The 20,597-nt window shown below is 45.2% G+C and overlaps 1 protein-coding gene across 1 annotated transcript; it reads left to right on the top strand.

The window, feature by feature from the left end:
• The first annotated feature begins 2,359 nt into the window (after nt 1-2,359).
• bms1 (BMS1 ribosome biogenesis factor) lies at nt 2,360-19,988 on the top strand. The gene is made up of 23 exons (XM_056430266.1): nt 2,360-2,441; nt 3,585-3,768; nt 3,909-4,099; nt 4,682-4,761; nt 5,145-5,333; nt 5,427-5,569; nt 9,652-9,773; nt 9,855-10,048; nt 10,178-10,320; nt 10,777-11,321; nt 12,202-12,303; nt 12,398-12,549; nt 13,026-13,107; nt 13,210-13,286; nt 14,062-14,253; nt 14,346-14,534; nt 15,200-15,380; nt 15,802-15,860; nt 18,124-18,246; nt 18,745-18,892; nt 19,008-19,183; nt 19,304-19,465; nt 19,605-19,988. The coding sequence occupies exons 2-23, from the start codon at nt 3,593-3,595 to the stop codon at nt 19,830-19,832; spliced, it is 3,654 nt and encodes a 1,217-aa protein (XP_056286241.1). The 5' UTR covers nt 2,360-2,441; nt 3,585-3,592; the 3' UTR covers nt 19,833-19,988.
• The last annotated feature ends 609 nt before the right edge of the window (nt 19,989-20,597 follow it).

Genomic DNA, 20,597 nt, shown 5'->3' with positions numbered 1-20,597 from the left:
CGCCTCCTGGTGGTCAGGAGAAAGAATGCAGCTGTAACACATGAAGCATAGACTTCTACACAACCAGAGGAGTCGCCTCCTGGTGGTCAGGAGAGAGAATGTAGCTTTAACACATGAAGCATAGACTTCTATACAACCAGACTTTTTCAACTAGCTTTACTTTAGCGGTCCTGGGGCAATTTCTTTCATCAAAGGTTGTTTAGATTTAAAGAGAAGTTGTGTTAAAGTATTTCACTGTAAAAATGTGGCCGATAGTTTGTAACACTTGACTTCTAGCAGCCTATATTTCCATAGGACCAAGTTATTGTCATTTATGGCTCCACTGTTGATTACAGTCTACCCAGCAAACATACATTATGGTAACAAACGGCTCATTGAATGTTCAAACGTAGTCCTCATGGAGGTCTATGACAGCATGAATTCACCCTGACCCCCAACATTATGGACATGGAAAAAGACGTTCACGAAGGTGTTGCAACACATTGACTGTGATGTAAACTTCTGAGCGTGTGCAGGGAGTTTCCTCGGCAACGCACAGCTCTGTAACAGAGTGTGGTGTGTGTTTACCCTTCAGACGGCAACAGTCAGACTCATTGATGTGGAAACATTGTGTACGGCTTTGTTATGGTCTCATTCATCTCTTCACCTCTCTCTTTCTGTGTTCTCTCACTCGCTGATAGCATCAGGTCATCTCCACTAAATGACGGATCATTCCACCACAAACACCAGTGCGCTTAAAGTGGACCAATTTATCAGCTCACGTTATTACTCTGTGTGTGTGTGTGTGTGTGTGTGTATATGTGGGTGTACTCAGAAACCCCTGCCTCCGATATGAACCATACAGCTCCTCCAGTTTGCTTTCCTTTCCTTCTTTGTTAGCAATATATGTTCTGTTTGTTTGTTTTGTTTTCTTTGTCTTTCCATTTTTTTTAGAGAATGCAGCATATACTTCTATACAACCAGAGGAGTCGCCCCCTGGTGGTCAGGAGAGAGAATGCAGTAAAGACTTCTATACGTCATGAGTATATTTATAGGTATTTCAGCAATGAATACACATGAAACTAAGAATGTCTGTGTCCTTTAGCATAGAATGAGCCCGTCATATCCACATATATATAATATATTATTATATTATATATGTATACTCTATATATCTATATAAGTGGTGCATGTAGTGTTTTGTGTTTGAAGTTGAATAAAAAAACCAAGACAATAACAAATAAACACCAAATACTGATGTTGCCCTGACAATTCCCGTCCATGTGTAATGACTCATGATCCCCTTTTCCAGGAAGGGTGGGGGTTGAATGCCAGATGTAGCCCTCTGGATGATGACAACAACAACAACAGTACTAATACTATTAGGAGGAAGTTGAAAATGTATCATCTAAAAATGACAACGAGGCACTTGATGTCAAAGAGAGGAAGTTCAAAGGCTTTGGAAAGCAAGAGGGCGGCACAGGGGTCTCTCAGGGACAATGAAGAAGACGAGGATGAAGAGGACCACAGTGATTGTAGTGTACCGCCAAGTGTGGTGTCTGTTGCTGTGTTTTGCATGTTCTCATCTTCACGCTCTTCACAGAGCCGCTCGGGGACCTACTTTATCTGCTGTCTCCATCAAGTGGAAGGAGATCCTCCCTGCAGCTCCGTCAGCGCTGCCCCGATGGGACGAAGCTGGTATTTGAAGGCCAGAGTGTAAAGAGGAACTTAGAAGGGAGAGAGACACTGTGTGTGTGTGTCTGTGTGTGTGTGTGTGTGTGTCTGTGTGTGTGTGAGGCTCTGAGGTGTCAGACGGTCCCTGTGAAGGCCTGCCAACCAGCCGACCTCCAAAGCAGAACTTCCCCAATGCTTCTTTCTGTGTGTCTTTCCATTTCAATTCATTACATTTGTTTTCTCCATCCTTTTGATTCTTCTCTTTTACATTTTTATTAATTGTTCTTCAGTTCAACAGTCCTTCTTTCATGTCCTCCTTTCACCTTTGTCCACATTAATTTTTATTTTTTATCACCGATAACAAAACGATTTGAGTTTATGTTCAAGATATTCAAGTAGGTTTTAACTTGTCTTTCACCAAAGTAAGTAAGCCAACGTCAGCCCTATCAGTTTACGTTTAATTATATGAACTGCATGACCTCTCACCTTCTTTCACTTCGAAATAAAAGCTATTAAAATACGTGACATTGCTGTCCTCTGTTGGTTTTCTTGTCAAGTTGTATTTTATCTCACGTGAAGGACGCATAGTCTCCCACCCGCCTGCAGAGGGCGTCGTTGTAGAGTTTTGTTTTGTGTCGCTTCTTCTTCGTGCGGAACCCGTTAAGAAATTTGTTTCTACTCGGTTTACTTCGAGGTGTCGCTTCCGTTCACTTCCGGGTCGGAAATCACGATACACATGTGAGCACTGAAAACCCACTCGGACCAGACGACAGCAGGTTTATCTTCAGGTATTGCTCGTTTTTTATTAACTTTTTCTTCCAGTAACATTTAGCGGAGGTGTGTAGCTAGCTCCTGTCGCTGTAGCCACGGCAACAGACCGGAAGTTAACTTTATATACAAACTGTAATATTAGCTTGTGTTTCGGATGGTCTCTGACTCGTCTAAAGAATACCATGTGTCCATACATCAAAACAAACCAACTGAAATATGTATTACACACACACGGCCATGTGTTGGTATAAAGAGACACACGTAGAGCTGTCAAAGGCCTCTAACCTCTGAAATATATAAAACGGTAAAGAGTATTCACGTGAGCAGCGTGGCTCCTGCATGGGGATTTGTTAATTTCTGTATATTTTCTTTAATCAAAGTTCATACAATGATATAAAACATGAGGGAGGAATAGTAACAGCGAAACACCAAGAAGAGGAAGTATACATAGTCTTTTAAGTCGTTTCAGTGTAGGGAATATTGGATTTCCTTTTTATTTATTTATTTATTTGGATAATTATCATTTCTTGAACACACTTTACCACCTAGAGATAAGATGATTTCATGAGACTTCTTTCCAAATAATTTCCCATAATGAAGTGCAACAGCTCTTTTCTGCCAAGTTATCTTCGCCCCAAATTGCATGTTGATCGTATAATCCAGAATTTTTCAAAGTAAAAGCCTTCATAAAATATATGTTGAATAATTTCTTCACCAGCATTACAGAACACATGTGATTGAGAGAAATGGAGACTGTTTATAAAGTGGTTTAACGGGTGGATCAAGTGTATTTGCTTTAATTCCTCTTATTAATTTGCATCTCAATTGCGTGCCGGTCACCCAAACGGCAAGCATTCTGTATTCTGTTTTATATATTATGTATTATCCTTCAAGTCGTGCTAAGTCAAGGTTCCTGGAGTATTGCTGTGATTGATTATTTTCCATCATACAATATTTTATATGTAGTTGTTTATATTATTATTATTATTATGAGTGTGGACTGAGACTTCCTGAAGAAGACAAGTTGAAAAACAACTTGTCTTCAGCTACAGCTCTCCACTCCGTTCATGTCTAGAATTGAAAAGTGTCACATTCCATCACAGTGAAGCGTAATTTCTTCCTTCTATTGTAAAAAAAATGTATCCCCCCCCCCCCCCCAGTGGACAGGATGGACGGGAAGGTGAAGGAGAAGCAGAAGCAGCATCAGCAGAAGCACAGCGGGCCGAAGGCCGATAGGAAGAAGCTCAAGAAGCACGGCGGCCCCACGGAAGAGGATGCACGGAAACGCAACCCCAAAGCCTTCGCCGTGCAGTCGGCCGTCCGCATGGCCAAGACCTTCCACAGGTCGGTGCCGAGGCCGCTCGTGGTCAGCCGCCTGTAGCGTCAGAGACGTGGAGCACACGCTGTCGTCCTTCATACTCATTTGACATAATTCATCGAAAGTAGCAATAAACTCTTCGTGGCCATTTTTTTCTTTCTCTTAGGTCCCAGGACATAAAGACCAAAAAGCACCACATCCCCCTTGTAGACCGGACTCCCCTGGAACCCCCTCCAATTGTAATTATAGTAGTCGGGCCCCCCAAAGTGGGGAAAAGCACCCTGATCCGCTGCCTGATCAAAAACTTCACCCGGCAGAAGCTCGGCGACATCTGTGGACCCGTGACCATCGTCTCCGGTAGGTCTGGCCTCTGGTTTCTTCTGTGTTGGCGGTCCACCTCCGCTGCTCTTCAAGGTGCAGTTCAGGTGTTCTTCTGACGGGGGGTTCTTCCCTGTGCTCTCTTCAAAGCCACAAGACTCCATTGATACGCTGCAGAACACGGGAGTTGCCGTTCTCCTGCTGCTTCCATTGTTTGCTTATGTCATTGTTTGACTTTGGTCGATTTGGATGAATCAGAGTTGATAAATAACACCAGCAAACTATTTGATGGAGAGCAGCGGCTCCTTTGTCCTGAGAGGTGGAAATACAGATTTTGTCAATGGAGCTTTTGGCTTTAAGGAAAGCACAGAGGGATCTAACGGCTTCAGTTTCCCATCAGAAAAAGCAGTCTGACAATATAGCGATATTGATTTTATTTTTAGGTTTCTAAAATATGTACAACAGAAACACATGAGTTTACTTTTTCTTCAACTATGGAGAAGTCCCTCATACGTCCCACTTCTAATTCAATGTTTCCTGGCTTTAAATTTGTGTTTTATATTTCTTTGCTTGAAGTGCTCGGTGATTTTAATCTGAATTCACTGCTTTTGGATTCTTCAGGAAAGAAGCGTCGCCTCACTTTCATGGAGTGTAACAACGACATCAACACGATGATCGACCTCGCGAAAGTAGCTGATCTGGTGAGTTTAATACATGGACAAAGGGGTTGATTTAAATGTATGGGAAAGTACTGCGGCCAAGCACGGGGGCGGAATTATTGGAGGAATTTTAATTGCATTTTTGAGAATAAAGTCAGTATATGCACAAAGTTCAGGACCTCTCAAAATCCCACATTATAAAACAATTTCTTATGTGTTCAACCTTTCCATCTCATTAACATGTGAAGCAGAAGCACAAATAAATCTATGTGTGGACTTTAAAATATGAACTCTGCACATTGTGTTCAAATTTCTTTTTTAATTCACATGTTGACGTTAAATTAAAAAAGGAATGACAGAGTAATAGCTTGAATTGAATAGCGTCCAGAAGGCTGAATAATGAAGTATTCGTCTGTCCCTCTCAGGTTCTGATGCTGATCGACGCCAGCTTCGGCTTCGAGATGGAGACGTTTGAGTTCCTCAACATCTGCCAGGTGCACGGCTTCCCTCGCATCATGGGCGTGCTCACTCACCTGGACTCCTTCAAGAACAACAAGGTGCTGAGGAAGACCAAGAAAAACCTCAAGCACCGCTTCTGGACCGAGGTGTATCAGGTAAGCGCGCCCTGATAAGCCCCGCCCCCCCCACCACCATCGCTCCTGCACGCTGAAGCCATAACTTGTGTAACTTGCCTGAACCCCCCACAGGGCGCCAAGCTGTTCTACCTGTCGGGGATGGTGTACGGCGAGTATCAGCTCCAGGAGGTGAAGAACCTCGGCCGCTTCATCGCCGTCATGAAGTTCCGCCCCCTGGTGTGGCAGACGTCCCACCCCTACGTGCTGGTGGACCGGTGAGTGACGCTGCAGAGGGTTGTGTGAATGTAGACCAGAGGTAGTGAACCAGTGTGTGGAGTCCGAGGTGCGTTGGGTTGATTGGTAAAATGGTCTCTGGACATATTTTATGACATCATATTATTTCTCTCTGAAAGACGCAGAGCAGCGGCAACTTTTAAACTATTTATTCATTCCTATTATTCCTTTTGTCATTAATAAGAATTAGTGCTGTGAAAAATAACGCGTTAACTCAGTTAATCCAATTACAGGTTTAACTAGTTTTTTTTTTTTTAACGCATTTAACGCATGCGCAGAATGAGCTTCCAATCCGTCTGTTGTTGGTCGTCGGGACGAAAAAAAAGTCACTTGCAAAATGAGCTTCCAATACACCACTTCAATCTGAACTCTGTCCGCTCTCATGCAGACGGTCTGTTCATCGGTAATGATCCTTCCGCAGGTTCACCTACGGAAACCTTGTTACGACTTTTACTTCCTGTAGATCAGGGGTCTCAACACGTCGATCGCGACCTGCCAGTCGATCGCGTAGTGTTGGTAGATCGCATGACATTAAAGAGATTGGCCCGCCCGCTGACATGTTCTCTAGAGCACGTCTTTGTTCTTTTATTAAACTAAACGTCTGTTGTTGATCGTATCTCCACAGCAGCATGTCATTTCTGTCTCTACGCGTTGCGTTAACACTTATCGATCTCCGTCTCGCGCGCCACAGAGCTCCGTGCGCGCATCGGGACCGAGCAAAAAAAAAGTCACTTGTCAATCTGTCCACTTTTAGATTGTATCATGGAGGAGTTAATGGTTGACAAACAAGAGAAAAATGTTCTGTTTAACCCTCCTGTTACCTTTACATTTACGAACATATTTTACCCTCGGGGTCAATTTGACCCCAGCAATTAAAACCTCCAGAAAATTATTAGAATTAATATTGCTTCCCAAGTTTAAGTGTGAGGTACTTTATGTTTGTTTGTTGACTACCTAAATAGCCCTTTAAATAAATAAAAAGTTGATATTTCTGATATGTTTGACACAGTGAAAAACAGCCTGGGGTCAAATTGACCCCAAAGAACACCGACATTAAACATTGAATGGGGTCAAATTGACCCGAAAGGTAACAGGAGGGTTAAACATTCTGTTTAGGATGAAGATGTATTAATGTTCCATATGGAAGAAAACTGCTAAATAACTGCTGAGTTGCAGCACCATTGTATAGAAGAATGTATAAATGTATATATCCGTCTTTTGTCATAAATCGCTATGTTCTCACAAAATATACCGAGAATATCGGTAATATGTGATTAATCATGATTAATCCACAAAAACCTGTGATTAATCCGATTAAAATTTGTAATCGTTTCACAGCCCTAATAAGAATATTGATGAATAGAAAAATAAATATCTCATCTCTGATATCTGGTCTCTGATATCTTGTCTCTGATATCTGGTCTCTGATATCTCGTCTCTAATATCTCGTCTCTGATATCTGGTCTCTGATATCTGGTCTCTAATATCTGGTCTCTGATATCTGGTCTCTGATATCTCGTCTCTAATATCTCCTCTCTGATATCTGGTCTCTGATATCTTGTCTCTGATATCTGGTCTCTGATATCTGGTCTCTGATATCTGGTCTCTGATATCTGGTCTCTGATATCTGGTCTCTGATATCTGGTCTCTGATATCTGGTCTCTAATATCTGGTCTCTGATATCTGGTCTCTGATATCTCGTCTCTGATATCTGGTCTCTGATATCTGGTCTCTGATATCTGGTCTCTGATATCTGGTCTCTGATATCTGGTCTCTGATATCTCGTCTCTGATATCTCGTCTCTGATATCTCGTCTGATATCTCGTCTGATATCTCGTCTCTGATATCTCGTCTCTGATATCTGGTCTCTGATATCTGGTCTCTGATATCTGGTCTCTGATATCTGGTCTCTGATATCTTGTCTCTAATATCTTGTCTCTAATATCTCGTCTGATATCTGGTCTCTGATATCTGGTCTCTGATATCTGGTCTCTGATATCTTGTCTCTAATATCTTGTCTCTAATATCTCGTCTGATATCTGGTCTCTGATATCTGGTCTCTGATATCTGGTCTCTGATATCTGGTCTCTGATATCTGGTCTCTGATATCTTGTCTCTGATATCTGGTCTCTGATATCTGGTCTCTGATATCTGGTCTCTGATATCTGGTCTCTGATATCTGGTCTCTGATATCTTGTCTCTAATATCTTGTCTCTAATATCTCGTCTGATATCTGGTCTCTGATATCTTGTCTCTGATATCTGGTCTCTGATATCTGGTCTCTGATATCTGGTCTCTGATATCTTGTCTCTAATATCTTGTCTCTAATATCTCGTCTGATATCTGGTCTCTGATATCTCATCTCCGATATCTCGTCTCTGATATCTGGTCTCTGATATCTCGTCTCTGATATCTGGTCTCTGATATCTTGTCTCTGATATCTGGTCTCTGATATCTCGTCTCTGATATCTGGTCTCTGATATCTTGTCTCTGATATCTGGTCTCTGATATCTCGTCTCTGATATCTGGTCTCTGATATCTGGTCTCTGATATCTCGTCTCTAATATCTCGTCTCTGATATCTGGTCTCTGATATCTGGTCTCTGATATCTGGTCTCTGATATCTCGTCTCTGATATCTGGTCTCTGATATCTTGTCTCTGATATCTGGTCTCTGATATCTTGTCTCTGATATCTGGTCTCTGATATCTTGTCTCTGATATCTGGTCTCTGATATCTTGTCTCTGATATCTGGTCTCTGATATCTGGTCTCTGATATCTCGTCTCTGATATCTGGTCTCTGATATCTTGTCTCTGATATCTTGTCTCTGATATCTGGTCTCTGATATCTGGTCTCTGATATCTGGTCTCTGATATCTGGTCTCTGATATCTGGTCTCTGATATCTTGTCTCTGATATCTGGTCTCTGATATCTGGTCTCTGATATCTTGTCTCTGATATCTGGTCTCTGATATCTGGTCTCTGATATCTGGTCTCTAATATCTCGTCTCTGATATCTGGTCTCTGATATCTTGTCTCTGATATCTGGTCTCTGATATCTTGTCTCTGATATCTGGTCTCTGATATCTTGTCTCTGATATCTGGTCTCTGATATCTCGTCTCTGATATCTGGTCTCTGATATCTTGTCTCTGATATCTGGTCTCTGATATCTTGTCTCTGATATCTGGTCTCTGATATCTTGTCTCTGATATCTGGTCTCTGATATCTTGTCTCTGATATCTGGTCTCTGATATCTTGTCTCTGATATCTGGTCTCTGATATCTTGTCTCTGATATCTGGTCTCTGATATCTTGTCTCTGATATCTGGTCTCTGATATCTTGTCTCTGATATCTGGTCTCTGATATCTTGTCTCTGATATCTGGTCTCTGATATCTCGTCTCTGATATCTGGTCTCTGATATCTGGTCTCTGATATCTTGTCTCTGATATCTTGTCTCTGATATCTTGTCTCTGATATCTGGTCTCTGATATCTGGTCTCTGATATCTTGTCTCTGATATCTCGTCTCTGATATCTGGTCTCTGATATCTGGTCTCTGATATCTTGTCTCTGATATCTGGTCTCTGATATCTGGTCTCTGATATCTCGTCTCTGATATCTGGTCTCTGATATCTCGTCTCTAATATCTGGTCTCTGATATCTCGTCTCTGACATCTGGTCTCTGATATCTTGTCTCTGATATCTGGTCTCTGATATCTGGTCTCTAATATCTCGTCTCTGATATCTGGTCTCTGATATCTTGTCTCTGATATCTGGTCTCTGATATCTTGTCTCTGATATCTTGTCTCTGATATCTGGTCTCTGATATCTTGTCTCTGATATCTGGTCTCTGATATCTGGTCTCTGATATCTGGTCTCTGATATCTCGTCTCTGATATCTGGTCTCTGATATCTCGTCTCTGATATCTCGTCTCTGATGCCTCATTTCTAATATCTTGATATCTTCTTATTCCATTCTCCAAGCCGCTTATCCTATTTTGGTGTCCTGGGTCTTTTTAATTCGTACGCGCTTTCCATCATCATGTTCTTCTCTTCATGACTCAGTATGGAGGACCTTACTGACCCGGAGTCGGTGAGGACGGACCCCAAGTGTGACCGGACGGTGTCCCTGTACGGTTACCTGCGAGGGACGCATCTGAAGAACAAAGGCCAGGTCCACATCCCGGGTACGCGAGCCCCGTGCTGCAGCACTACTCTCCGAGGAGCGCCAGCTAAGTGGTTACAGTAATATATATTTCTCTCTGCAGGAGTTGGAGACTTCCAAGTGGCGGACGTGAACTTTCTGCCGGACCCGTGCGCCCTGCCCGAGGCGCAGAAGAAGAGGGCGCTGAATGAGAAGGAGCGTCTGCTCTACGCACCCATGGCCGGCGTCGGGGGGGTCGTGTACGACAAAGATGCCGTGTACATCGACCTTCCTGCCAGCCATGTCAACCAGCAACAGGTGTGTGTGTGTGTGTGTGTGTGTGTGCGTGGACTCAGACGGCCTGTTTTGTGTATTCGTAACTTCAAATGTGACCATTTAAATGAAATGACAAGTAGTGTACTTACTTCCCTCCCTTCCCCGGTACAGGAGGAGATGCGGCCCAGCACAGAGCTGGTCCAATCCCTCATCGACACGCATGCCACCCTGGATGCCAAGATGGCGGCCAGCAAGGTGTCTCTGTTCAGCGGTTCTGCCACCCTGGAGGCCGAAGACATCGGCGACCAGAGCGGGTGAGATGCCTCGCGGCTCTTTCTCTTCTCTGGGGACAGACGTCGGGGGCAGGCTGATCGCTGTCAACGTGTTAGAAGCTGATCACAGTTTGTCCACCAGAGGGCGCTAAATGCTTTATTTCTTCACACTGAGGCGTCTCATGGCCACAATTTTGTGGGATTTGTGTTGTGTATTTAAGTCAAAACATGTACATATGAGACAAATTCATACTAAGACTGATACAACTCTCAAATATTAATATTTTTTAATCCGCTATTGATTAGGTAATGCAGCTTTCATTAAACTTTCAGAAGCATTACCGCCCTTGTCCACAGGGGCCGCCAAAACCAACACAGAATGAAAGTTCCTGGCAGTATCTTTAAGATGTTTTATTTGTCTGAGCACAGAGCTTCTGGTTACACTGCAGCCTTCATGAGACTGAGCTGGTCTAACGGTTCCTGTTCTGTTTGTGTTAGAGAGACGGAGGAGGGTCTTCAAGCGGAGTGTGTCTGGGACCCCAACACCCAGAGAAAGAGGAGGAAGGTGGTCTTCAACACGGAGGACGAGGAGGACGTCAGCGGCTCCAGTGATGATGATGAGGACGATGAGGAGGTTGATGAAGACGGTGAGGAGGAGGAGGAGGAGGAGGATGATGGCGAGAAGAACCTGTCCACGTTTCTCAAATCCGCGAGAGCCAAATGTGACGAGACAAAAAATACCGGAGCGGACGCTCCACCGGTGAAAAGACCGAAGCTGGAGGAGAGGAAGGCGGAGAGCGCCGAGGTGCCGGCGTTCGCCGACAGCGAAGACGATCTAGAGGTGAGCGAGGAGGAGGAGAGCGGAGACGACGAGGAGGAGGAGGAGGCCGGGAGAGCGGGAGACTCCGGGCACTGTTCCGAAGAGGACGAGGAAGAGTGTGAAGTTGAATCTGGGGAAGATGACGCTGCAGCCGACACTACCATGAAGGAGGAAATAGCAAAGGAGGAGGAGGAGGAAGAAGAAGAGGAGGAGGAGGAGGAAGGTAAATATACTGTCGATTCTAAAATAAGTTTTTAATTGTATAGCTTTTTATTTTAGTGTTTTACAAAAGGTTGCATTATTCCCAATTGTCCTTTCCTCCTATTGGTTCAAACACCTAACATCAGTTTCTCCTAGCTACCGATCCAAAACCCAATTTCATCTTTTTTGTTTCTCTTTTAATGTAAATATCATTGCGTAGGTACTAAGTATTTAAGAGCTGACGTTCATTCTTTACCCGGGAAACGAACGCTGGTCACAAACTTTTGATTCCATCATCTGAACCGGGCCGACTTTGAACTTTCATGATTTTTTCAGACCACATGCCACAAACCAGTAGGGGGCCGCATTTCACTGCTGAATCCTGAGTGCCCGTTGCTACCGCTAACGGCTAACTGAAGTCAGGGCAGCTCTCATGTTGTGACTCACTATCGCCTCCTAGAGGTTCAAGCAGTGGCTCATCGTGTCAGTAGCCTCTTCACACTTTATTAATGTTATAAACATTTCACACATCTCATAAATTGCACCTTTTAAAAGCGTGACGTTCTAAATAAATATAAATAAATATACACTTTTATTAATCCCCAAGGGGAAATTAGTTCTCTGCATTTAACCCATCCTTAGTTATTAAGGAGCAGTGGGCTGCGGTGAAGCGCCCGGGAAGCAACTGGGGGTTCAGTGCCTTGCTCAAGGACACTTCGACTTGCAGCTAATGGGGAGAGCGGGGATCGAACCCACGACCTTGCGGTTGAAGGACGGCCCTCTTACCCCACTGAGCTACAGGTGCACAACTCCCATTGGCTGGTGGGCACCTGGGGCGGCGTGAAGCTCCCAGAAGAAGCTCGTCAACGTTCCTTGTTCCATTCTGCTGTTTCTGTCCCCAGGGGGTCTGAAGTGGAAGGAGGGTCTGCAGCAGAAAGCATCTGAGGCGTTTCTACGGCAACAGCAAGCTGGCCCCAACCTGAGGAAACGGGTGTATGGTTCAGGTAGGCCGAGGCTCACAAACATATATATATATATCATTAAATATCTTAGTATAATCCATTTCTAAGTAATAAAGTCAACGCGTTTTGCCTCCAGTTGTCGAGGTGGATGACTCTGAGGACGAGGAGCAGGAGCTGGGGGGGCTGTTCCGCGTCAGCCGGCCACAGAATAGCAAAAAGTTCCAAGCAAACGGGGTCGACAGCTCCCGATTCAGCCCCGACGCCTCCCACGACTGGGCCCTGGAGGAGGTACAGTGGTACTAACAGAGCCCCGGTTCCCCCAGGGACCGGGAACCCTTTGACAGACTTAATGCATTTCAACAGCAGGGACCAGGGTCTAGGTTCAGTCCTGGGACCGTGGTACCCTCTGGGGTCGTGGTACCCTCTGGGACCGTGGTACCCTCTGGGACCGTGGTACCCTCTGGGGTCGTGGTAGTCCTTGAGTCTTCATTTAGGACAACGGGTGGGCATTTATATTTATTCAGTATTAAAAAAGACGGAGATAAAAAAAAAGAGAAAGATGACTTTGATTTAGAGAAAATATATTCTCGGATTGTTTCACGCGGTTCCAGAATTTGTACATGCAGCAGTACATCAGTGAATACTATGCAGCAGTATTCCAGGACCTTTGCTGGTGTCTGAGGGTACTGAGTTCCGTGTGACGACAAACACAAAAAGACGTTGACCTTAAACCTCCGGGTCCCGGTGTGTTTGGTGCTCCCCAGATGCTGAACTCCATCAGGGACTGCTTTGTGACGGGGAAGTGGGACGAGAGCCAGGACGCCGCCACGCTGCTGAAGGAGGACGGTGAGAGCCTTTAGACTCAAGGGGGGAGAAACAAACAACTGGGGGGGGGGGGGGTCCCACATCAATGTGGCGGCATGTTGACACGCCTGCTTCTGTGTCCAGAGGAGATGTACGGAGACTTTGAGGACCTGGAGACGGGAGAAGTTCACAAGGACCAACCTGGGCAGAAGGACTCTCAGGTACGTCTTCTCTAAAACTGGCATGAGGAACACTCCACTGGACCGCCGACACATTAAGACGCTCTGATGCTGTAGTTTGAACACAGCATCCTTGTTCCAGTAATCTAAAGTTCTTTAGCTTCTGATGAGTTTTAAATGATCTTGTGAATGTATCAAATGATTAAATGCATAACCTCTGGTCCTCTGCATGACAGTGTCTGGACCAAATAGTTCAAAGCTTCATTCATAAGGTTGACGTTCCCGTTATCACCGTTATTGATAACTTATTGATGACCTCCTCTCTCCCTTATGCTCAGTTGAAGCCGTGCGGCGCCGTCTCCTCGTCTCTGTGACTAAAACATTCATTTATTGAAGTAAACGTTCACGTCAGGATTTTAATCTAAATATTTTCCTCTTCGTTCCATATTTGTTAATGTTTAGTCTTTTTCAACAAGTTCCACTGTAAACGCTCGTGGAGCAGCACCTTCGATTCTATTTATTGATCCTCAACAACACAATCATGTCTCTCCCTTCTTACGGGTGATATGACGGCAGACATCAGAAGCTTCATTTAAAAACCCAGAAGAAGAAGACATTCAGTAGCGACTCTGCAGATGTGAACTGGACTTCAGTCTTATAGTCTGCACATTCATCATTCATACATCAAAATATGCTCCAACTTTGACTTATTTCCTGAGACTTTAAAGCTTTTACATTCGACCAATCGTGAAAGTAGAGCGCGTTTGAGTTTGTTTACCTTCCAGTCGGATGATGTTTCGTCTCGTGTAACCAGCAGAATACTGAGAACGACAACGCTGACGACGATGAGGAAGAGACTGTGGTGGTGAAGCTGGATGATGGCGAGGTCCTGAAGAACAAGCGCCTGGAGAAGAAACAGCGGCTGAAGGAGAGGTTTGACTCGGAGTACGACGACGGAGACGCCACGTACTTCGACGACCTGAAGGAGGAGATGCAGAAGCAGGCCGCGGTACCCGACGCACCCCCTCGCCACGCAGAGAACTCGCCGTCTCCACGGGAACCGTGATGAATCACCAACATGTGTTTCCTCTCCGTCCTCAGCTGAACAGGGCGGAGTTCCAGGACGTGGACGATGAGACCCGAGTGCAGTACGAAGGCTTCCGGCCGGGGATGTACGTCCGGTTGGAAATCCCCTCCCTGCCCTGCGAGTTCGTCACCAACTTCGACCCCCACTATCCCATCATCCTCGGTGGTCTGGGCTCCTCCGAGGGCAACGTGGGCTACCTGCAGGTAGGGTGTGTCCAGGTGGAGTCTGAGCCCGTGCAGATGGCCATGTGTGTTCACCACATGAGGGAGAAGAGATGCTGGATCATGCGATAGTATAAGCAGAGGACGTGGCTGTGGGTCACGCGGATGTTACTGTGACTAAGTCGTGTCTACAGGCGGTGTGCGGCTCAGTGGTGAGCAGGCTGCCTTCAATCAGAGGATCGGTGGTTTGATCCCCAGCTCTGCTAGTCCATGTCCCATAGCCCATGTCCACGTGTCCTTTGCAAAACACTTAACCCTAAATGTCTCCCGTAGCTGTGCCTACGGTGTGAATGTTCCTCCTGACAGACAGGTGGAGCCTTAGCTCCGCCCCTCAGTGTGTGAATGAGTGAATCATGTCATGAGGTGTTGAAGCGCTTTGAGTGGTCAGGTACAGGTCCATTCCCGTTCTCCATCGGCTTAACGCACGTCACATTATTTATACATTATATCCGGTTACCTAAACCTTTTTTATTTATGCATTTATTTTACATGGAGAAGTTGCTCATCTAAACACCTGCACTCTCCCTTTTTAAATACTACTACAAAGGGTTATATATTCTATATTTGTACTTGCATCATTGTCACTCTGCGGCCCTCTGAGCTTTTCCCGATAACATCTCAACGCTCCCCGTGCGTGCGCACGTCAGATGCGGCTGAAGAAGCACCGCTGGTACCACCGCATCCTGAAGACCCGGGACCCCCTCATCCTCTCCCTGGGCTGGCGGCGCTTCCAGACCATGCCCCTGTACCACATCGAGGACCACAACGGGCGCCACCGCCTGCTCAAATACACGCCGCAGCACATGCACTGCGGCGCCTCCATCTGGGGTCAGTCTCCTCGTCATGAACCGCAACCAGATGCATGTTGTAGTTTTAGTTTATTGAATATCTGAATATCTCTGATTCAGACTAGAAGTGTTATTCAGATTAACGCATCTCCATTGGCGGTTTACAGATAAAATACTTATATATTCCTTTTCATACTTTACACCAAAGTGCTATTGATTGTTAAAACCTTCCTCGCGACATGATGTATATTTACTGCTGTGGTTGTCGTTCTGATGATGGACCATATTACAATATTATAACTGTTTTAGTTCCAACATGTATGAGAAATGGGCTGCACTGTGAGGGGGGCAGCCGCCGGGCCACGTTAACCCTGGATAAATCTGTTCCGGTCATGTGTATGAAGATAATCTGTGTCTGAGGTTATTAACCGTCATCCTCTCGGCCCGCTGTCCCTCTCAAGGTCCTGTCACGCCTCAGGGAACCGGGTTCCTGGCGGTCCAGACGGTAGCTGGAGTGAAGGTAGGTCTCTCCCTGGAGGAGCAGCAGTTCATTGGGTCATTGGTAATGGAGCACCAGTAGACGTGAGGGTTACCCAGATGGTAAAATGACAGAAATAGTATTTGTAAAAAGAAAACTCATTTGACTCCAAGTCTGAAGAACTTTGACTAAATGGAATGATGCATTAACCTCCCTCAAAAATACCACTTTCAGACACCAAGACCTCGAGGAACCCCACAGGGCTGAGATCTGGGGTCAAGAACATTTGGCAAAAAATGACAATTGACCAAAGAATACTTAAAACAATTGTGACTGTTATCCCTTTTACTAGGGATGCACCGATCCATATCGGCCGATATTCCCATTATCGGTTTTGATCGGCGTTCTCAAAACGGCCGATCAGATGACGTAACATCTGCGAGAACTATCAGACATTTCAATCGCAGCGCACCGCAACGGAGACGATGCGCGAGGCCGCAGAGTGAGAGGTCCACGAGGGGATCCTCACGCACTGAGCGGCGTCCCCGTCCCCCGAGTTGAATCTCTGGGTCGACTCAGCCGACTCTCACATGTCTGCCCCTATAGACTGATGTTGACGGTAAACGCATTCGATCCGGAGCGCGCGAGGGTTTTGATAAAGTTAGCGGAAGGATTTAAGTGATAACATCCGGTTTTGCAAAGTTAGCGGAAAGAACCACGTGAAACAACATCCGTTTATCAAAATAAGATGTCGACAAATCATACACGAACATATAAAAGTAAACAATGAACTGATTTCGTATCTTTAGAGATCTTTTCTGAGATTTAGCTTAAATTATGCTAACATTAAAACATTTTTACTGTACCAAGGAAGAGTTTATAAAAATAAGTCAGACTTTTGTATGTTAAGAAAAGTCCTGTATATAGATTTCCCCAAGAGTTCCAGGAAATGAATGATGCAGATGTGTTCCATACATATCTGAAATCCCCTACAATAGCAATCAAACAATTTTAATGTATCAATTTGGACATTTTTCAAAGTAAAAGTCCTAAATGTTTAAAGAAATCTGTAATGTCTTTAATGTTTGAGTTGCTTTATATATGTATTTCTTCATAGTCCTAGGCAATACTGCTACACAATAAATAGAATGCTTCAATCGACACCGTGATCGGTATTATCGGATCGGCAGATACTGATTTCAGTGATCGGTGATCGGCACCAAAAACCTGATCGGTGCATCTCTACCTTTTACTTTATTGTCATCTGTAGTGTTATCTGCATAAAACACACAATTAGAATTGTTATTAGGGTCCTCGTGATGATGTCATCGTAGAGGAACCTAATAACAATTTGTTTCGTTTTTCGAGGACCCAGAGACCTGGGTTCACATCCAAGCCAGAGCTCATTACTTACATCATTTTACTTTTAATTTAAATGATGTGGTCTAGAGACACATGATGCATGACTATGTTCACCTAGTCACAGCGCCACCTAGTGGCTCATCTGGACTTGCTAGAATTTGCCCCAACCTTGTCTGCTTGTTACAACTCAAGGCCTGAGGATATCAGCGAGCTTATTTTCACTGTCAAAGCGCCACCTTGTGGCGAAAGGAAAACATCAGACCGGCGTCCAGCGAGGACCCGCACATCGCTGCTTGCAGCTTTAATATATATATATTTATATGTTATTTAAATATCTGCTTTGAACATTTTTGGGGGGAATTAGTCATTTTAATTCTGTATCATAAGCCGCTTGGAGCCGGCTCGACATTCCCTCTTACATCTTTTTATCTTGAAAACGTCTTCAAACAACAGGAGTCATTCAAGTTATTTGATCCCGTCGTGTTTACGTCGCCCGATGCTCCTCCTCTTCTGTCTGGAGCTGTTCGCTCTACTCATTACCTTCGCATTGAAAATGCAGAAGGTTATGTTTTGATCGCCATTTGTATGCGTTTTATTCGCATAAGTAAAAAAGTATTAAACCGAATCGCATGAAATTTGGTGGGATGATTGGTTATTATCCGGGGACCATTTGATTAGATTTTGGGATCGATCGGGTCAAAGGTCAAGGTCATGAAAAGGTCAACATCTTCTTTTTACCATAGCGCGGTCAATTTATATCCAATTGGCATGCAACTAATGCCAACATGTTCATAATTCAATGCCCAATCTTGTGATATGCGAAGGTATGCGCTCTACCGAGTGCCCGTTCTAGTTCAATGTGGCATTATCAGATATATGTTGGCTGATCCCTCCTATTAAACTATATGTAGTTTACTGATTAATTCCTGTTTTCTTTCTGCAGGCTAATTTCCGCATTGCAGCCACAGGCGTGGTCCTGGACCTGGCCAAGTCCGTGACCATCGTGAAGAAGCTGAAACTCATCGGCTACCCCGAGAAGATCTTTAAGAACACCTCCTTCATCAAGGTAGGCCGACTCTACACATTCATCTCTTAGGTTCAAATCTAAAGACACGAGACATTAGATGTGATGGAGCACAGAATACAGGTCTCATTGGATGAAGAAATTATTCTTTTATGATGGATTCAAGAAAATATTATTGATTTTTATTTATTCTCAACCACACTGTAGATTATTTGTTATTAATAGTAAAAAAAAAAAAATCTTTTGTTTTACCTAAAGAATTCTGCCAGCCTTTTTTAAATTATTCTACTCATTTAGACAAATATTGATTCCTCTCTTCAGATGTCACAAAAAGTAGTGCTTGATATATTAAATTATACTCTTTTAAATCATAGTATATTGAATAGTAACACGTGTCTCACGATTATTGCCAACACAGTTTTTGTAAACTAGATTTAACTCATGCTAACACATGCTTTTTAACCAAAAAACAAACCAAGGCGTGCGGACGTGATATTAATGCTCCTGTTGTGCTGTGACTGACTCCTCCTCCGCCTACAGGGCATGTTCAACACGGTGCTGGAGGTCGCTAAATTCGAAGGCGCTTCCGTGCGAACGGTGTCGGGGGTCAGAGGTCAGATCAAGAAGGCGCTGTCGACGCCGGCGGGATCCTACAGGGCCACGTTCGAGGACCGGCTACTCATGAGCGGTGAGCGGCACCACGTCGTAGTGAAAAGACATCGCGGTGCAAAAGTGTAGCGGCACCGGACCCAGTGAGGGACTGCTTCTGAAGCTGTGTGTGTGTGTGTGTGTGTGTTGTGCAGACGTGGTTTTCCTGCGCTCCTGGTTTCCGGTGACCATCCCTCAGCTCTACAACCCCGTGACCTCTCTGCTGCTGCCCGTCGGGCAGAAGGACAGCTGGACGGGCATGAGGACCCTCGGGCAGCTCAAACACGACCTGGGCATCCGCAACAAACCCAACGAGGACTCTCTGTACAAGGTGGAGCCCCTGTCGCCTCACGTGGAACCTTTATTACCAAGACTCGGCTAGCACGAGTAGCTCACGAGGTTCGAGCATCTGTAGCTGCTAACTCCTGACTCGGTCCTTCTCCTCTTCCAGCCAGTGGTCCGAGCCCAAAGGCACTTCAACCGCCTCCAGATCCCCAAGGAGCTTCAGAAGGCCCTGCCCTTCAAGAGCAAACCCAAACAGCTGCAAGCCAGAGGGAAGACGCCCCGAGACCTCCAGAGGCCCAGTGTGATCAGGGAGCCCCACGAGAAGAAGGTGAGCAGCGAGGGGGCGGAGCCTCAGGGACCCTCAAAGTCTCTCGTTTGTTCTGACCTGCCAGCAGAAGGAGTCCAGTGTGTTTTTAGATCATATCGTAGCTGATCCCAGACCCGCTCTTCCGGTCCCGTTCCTCTAGGTGGCGGCGCTGCTCCACGCTCTGAGCACGGTGCACAACTACAAGAAGAAGAAAGCCCACACGGCGCAGCACGCCAAACACAAGCAGTTCCTGCAGGAGAAGGGGAAGCAGGAGGAGGCCAAGCTGCAGCGACAGAAGGAGGCGCGCAAAAAGCTGTACCGCGCCATGGGCCAGGCGGACCGGAAGAACCAGAGGTCCAGTCTGAAGGGGGCGCCGCAGGACGACTGAGTCTCTGGATCTGGACTTGAGGAGAACCCTCTGCGGACCGAGACGCTCGGGCTGCTCTTTGGACTATTGACACACGCTTCATAACTTTGGCATAAAAGGTTTTAATTGTATTTTTTAGATGTATTGATATTAAACATCGTCTGTAAAGAAATGGGATCTGACAGCTGGAACTGGGTTTAATATTTGAAACGGTCCCATCAACAAAATGATGTCCTTGTGTATCGGAGCATTCTCCTGACGGTGGGTGACTTTATAGGAGAAGTCATCGTGAATATATTACATCACCTCATGAGTCTTTATGACGCTCAAGCAGAAAGGAGAAGAGGAAACATGCTCTCTGAAGTGTTGATGAATAATAACCACAAACTGTTGTTTACTAACAGTGAAAGTTTCACAGGATGTGAGCTTCTTCAGTGTGAATGTCATGTGCACGCCGCTAGTTATATAACTAAGTTACATAAACACATTCAATGAATATGACAAATTCATTGACCACGATCCAGACTTCACAATCCATGAAACGGAAGGAGGAAGAGAGGAGGAGGAGGAGGGGCATTAGCAGGGCCAGGGCGAGAATGCACAAGGACTCCGGGGAGGAAGCAGAGTTAGTAATGTGAGATGGAGAGATGAAAATTCACCAATAAGGAGAGAGAGGAGATGAGAGTGGTGCTTAGTGTATCCTAAACGTCCCCAGCAGCCTATAGCAGCATCTCTAGGTCTGGACCAGGTGAACCTGATTCAGCCCCAACTATAAGACTATCAAGA

Source organism: Pseudoliparis swirei, chromosome 13, assembly GCF_029220125.1.
Source record: "Pseudoliparis swirei isolate HS2019 ecotype Mariana Trench chromosome 13, NWPU_hadal_v1, whole genome shotgun sequence".
Classification (NCBI taxonomy): Eukaryota; Metazoa; Chordata; class Actinopteri; order Perciformes; family Liparidae; genus Pseudoliparis; species Pseudoliparis swirei.
Note: the sequence above shows the minus strand (reverse complement) of the source record. Positions and strands in the feature narration are given on the sequence as shown.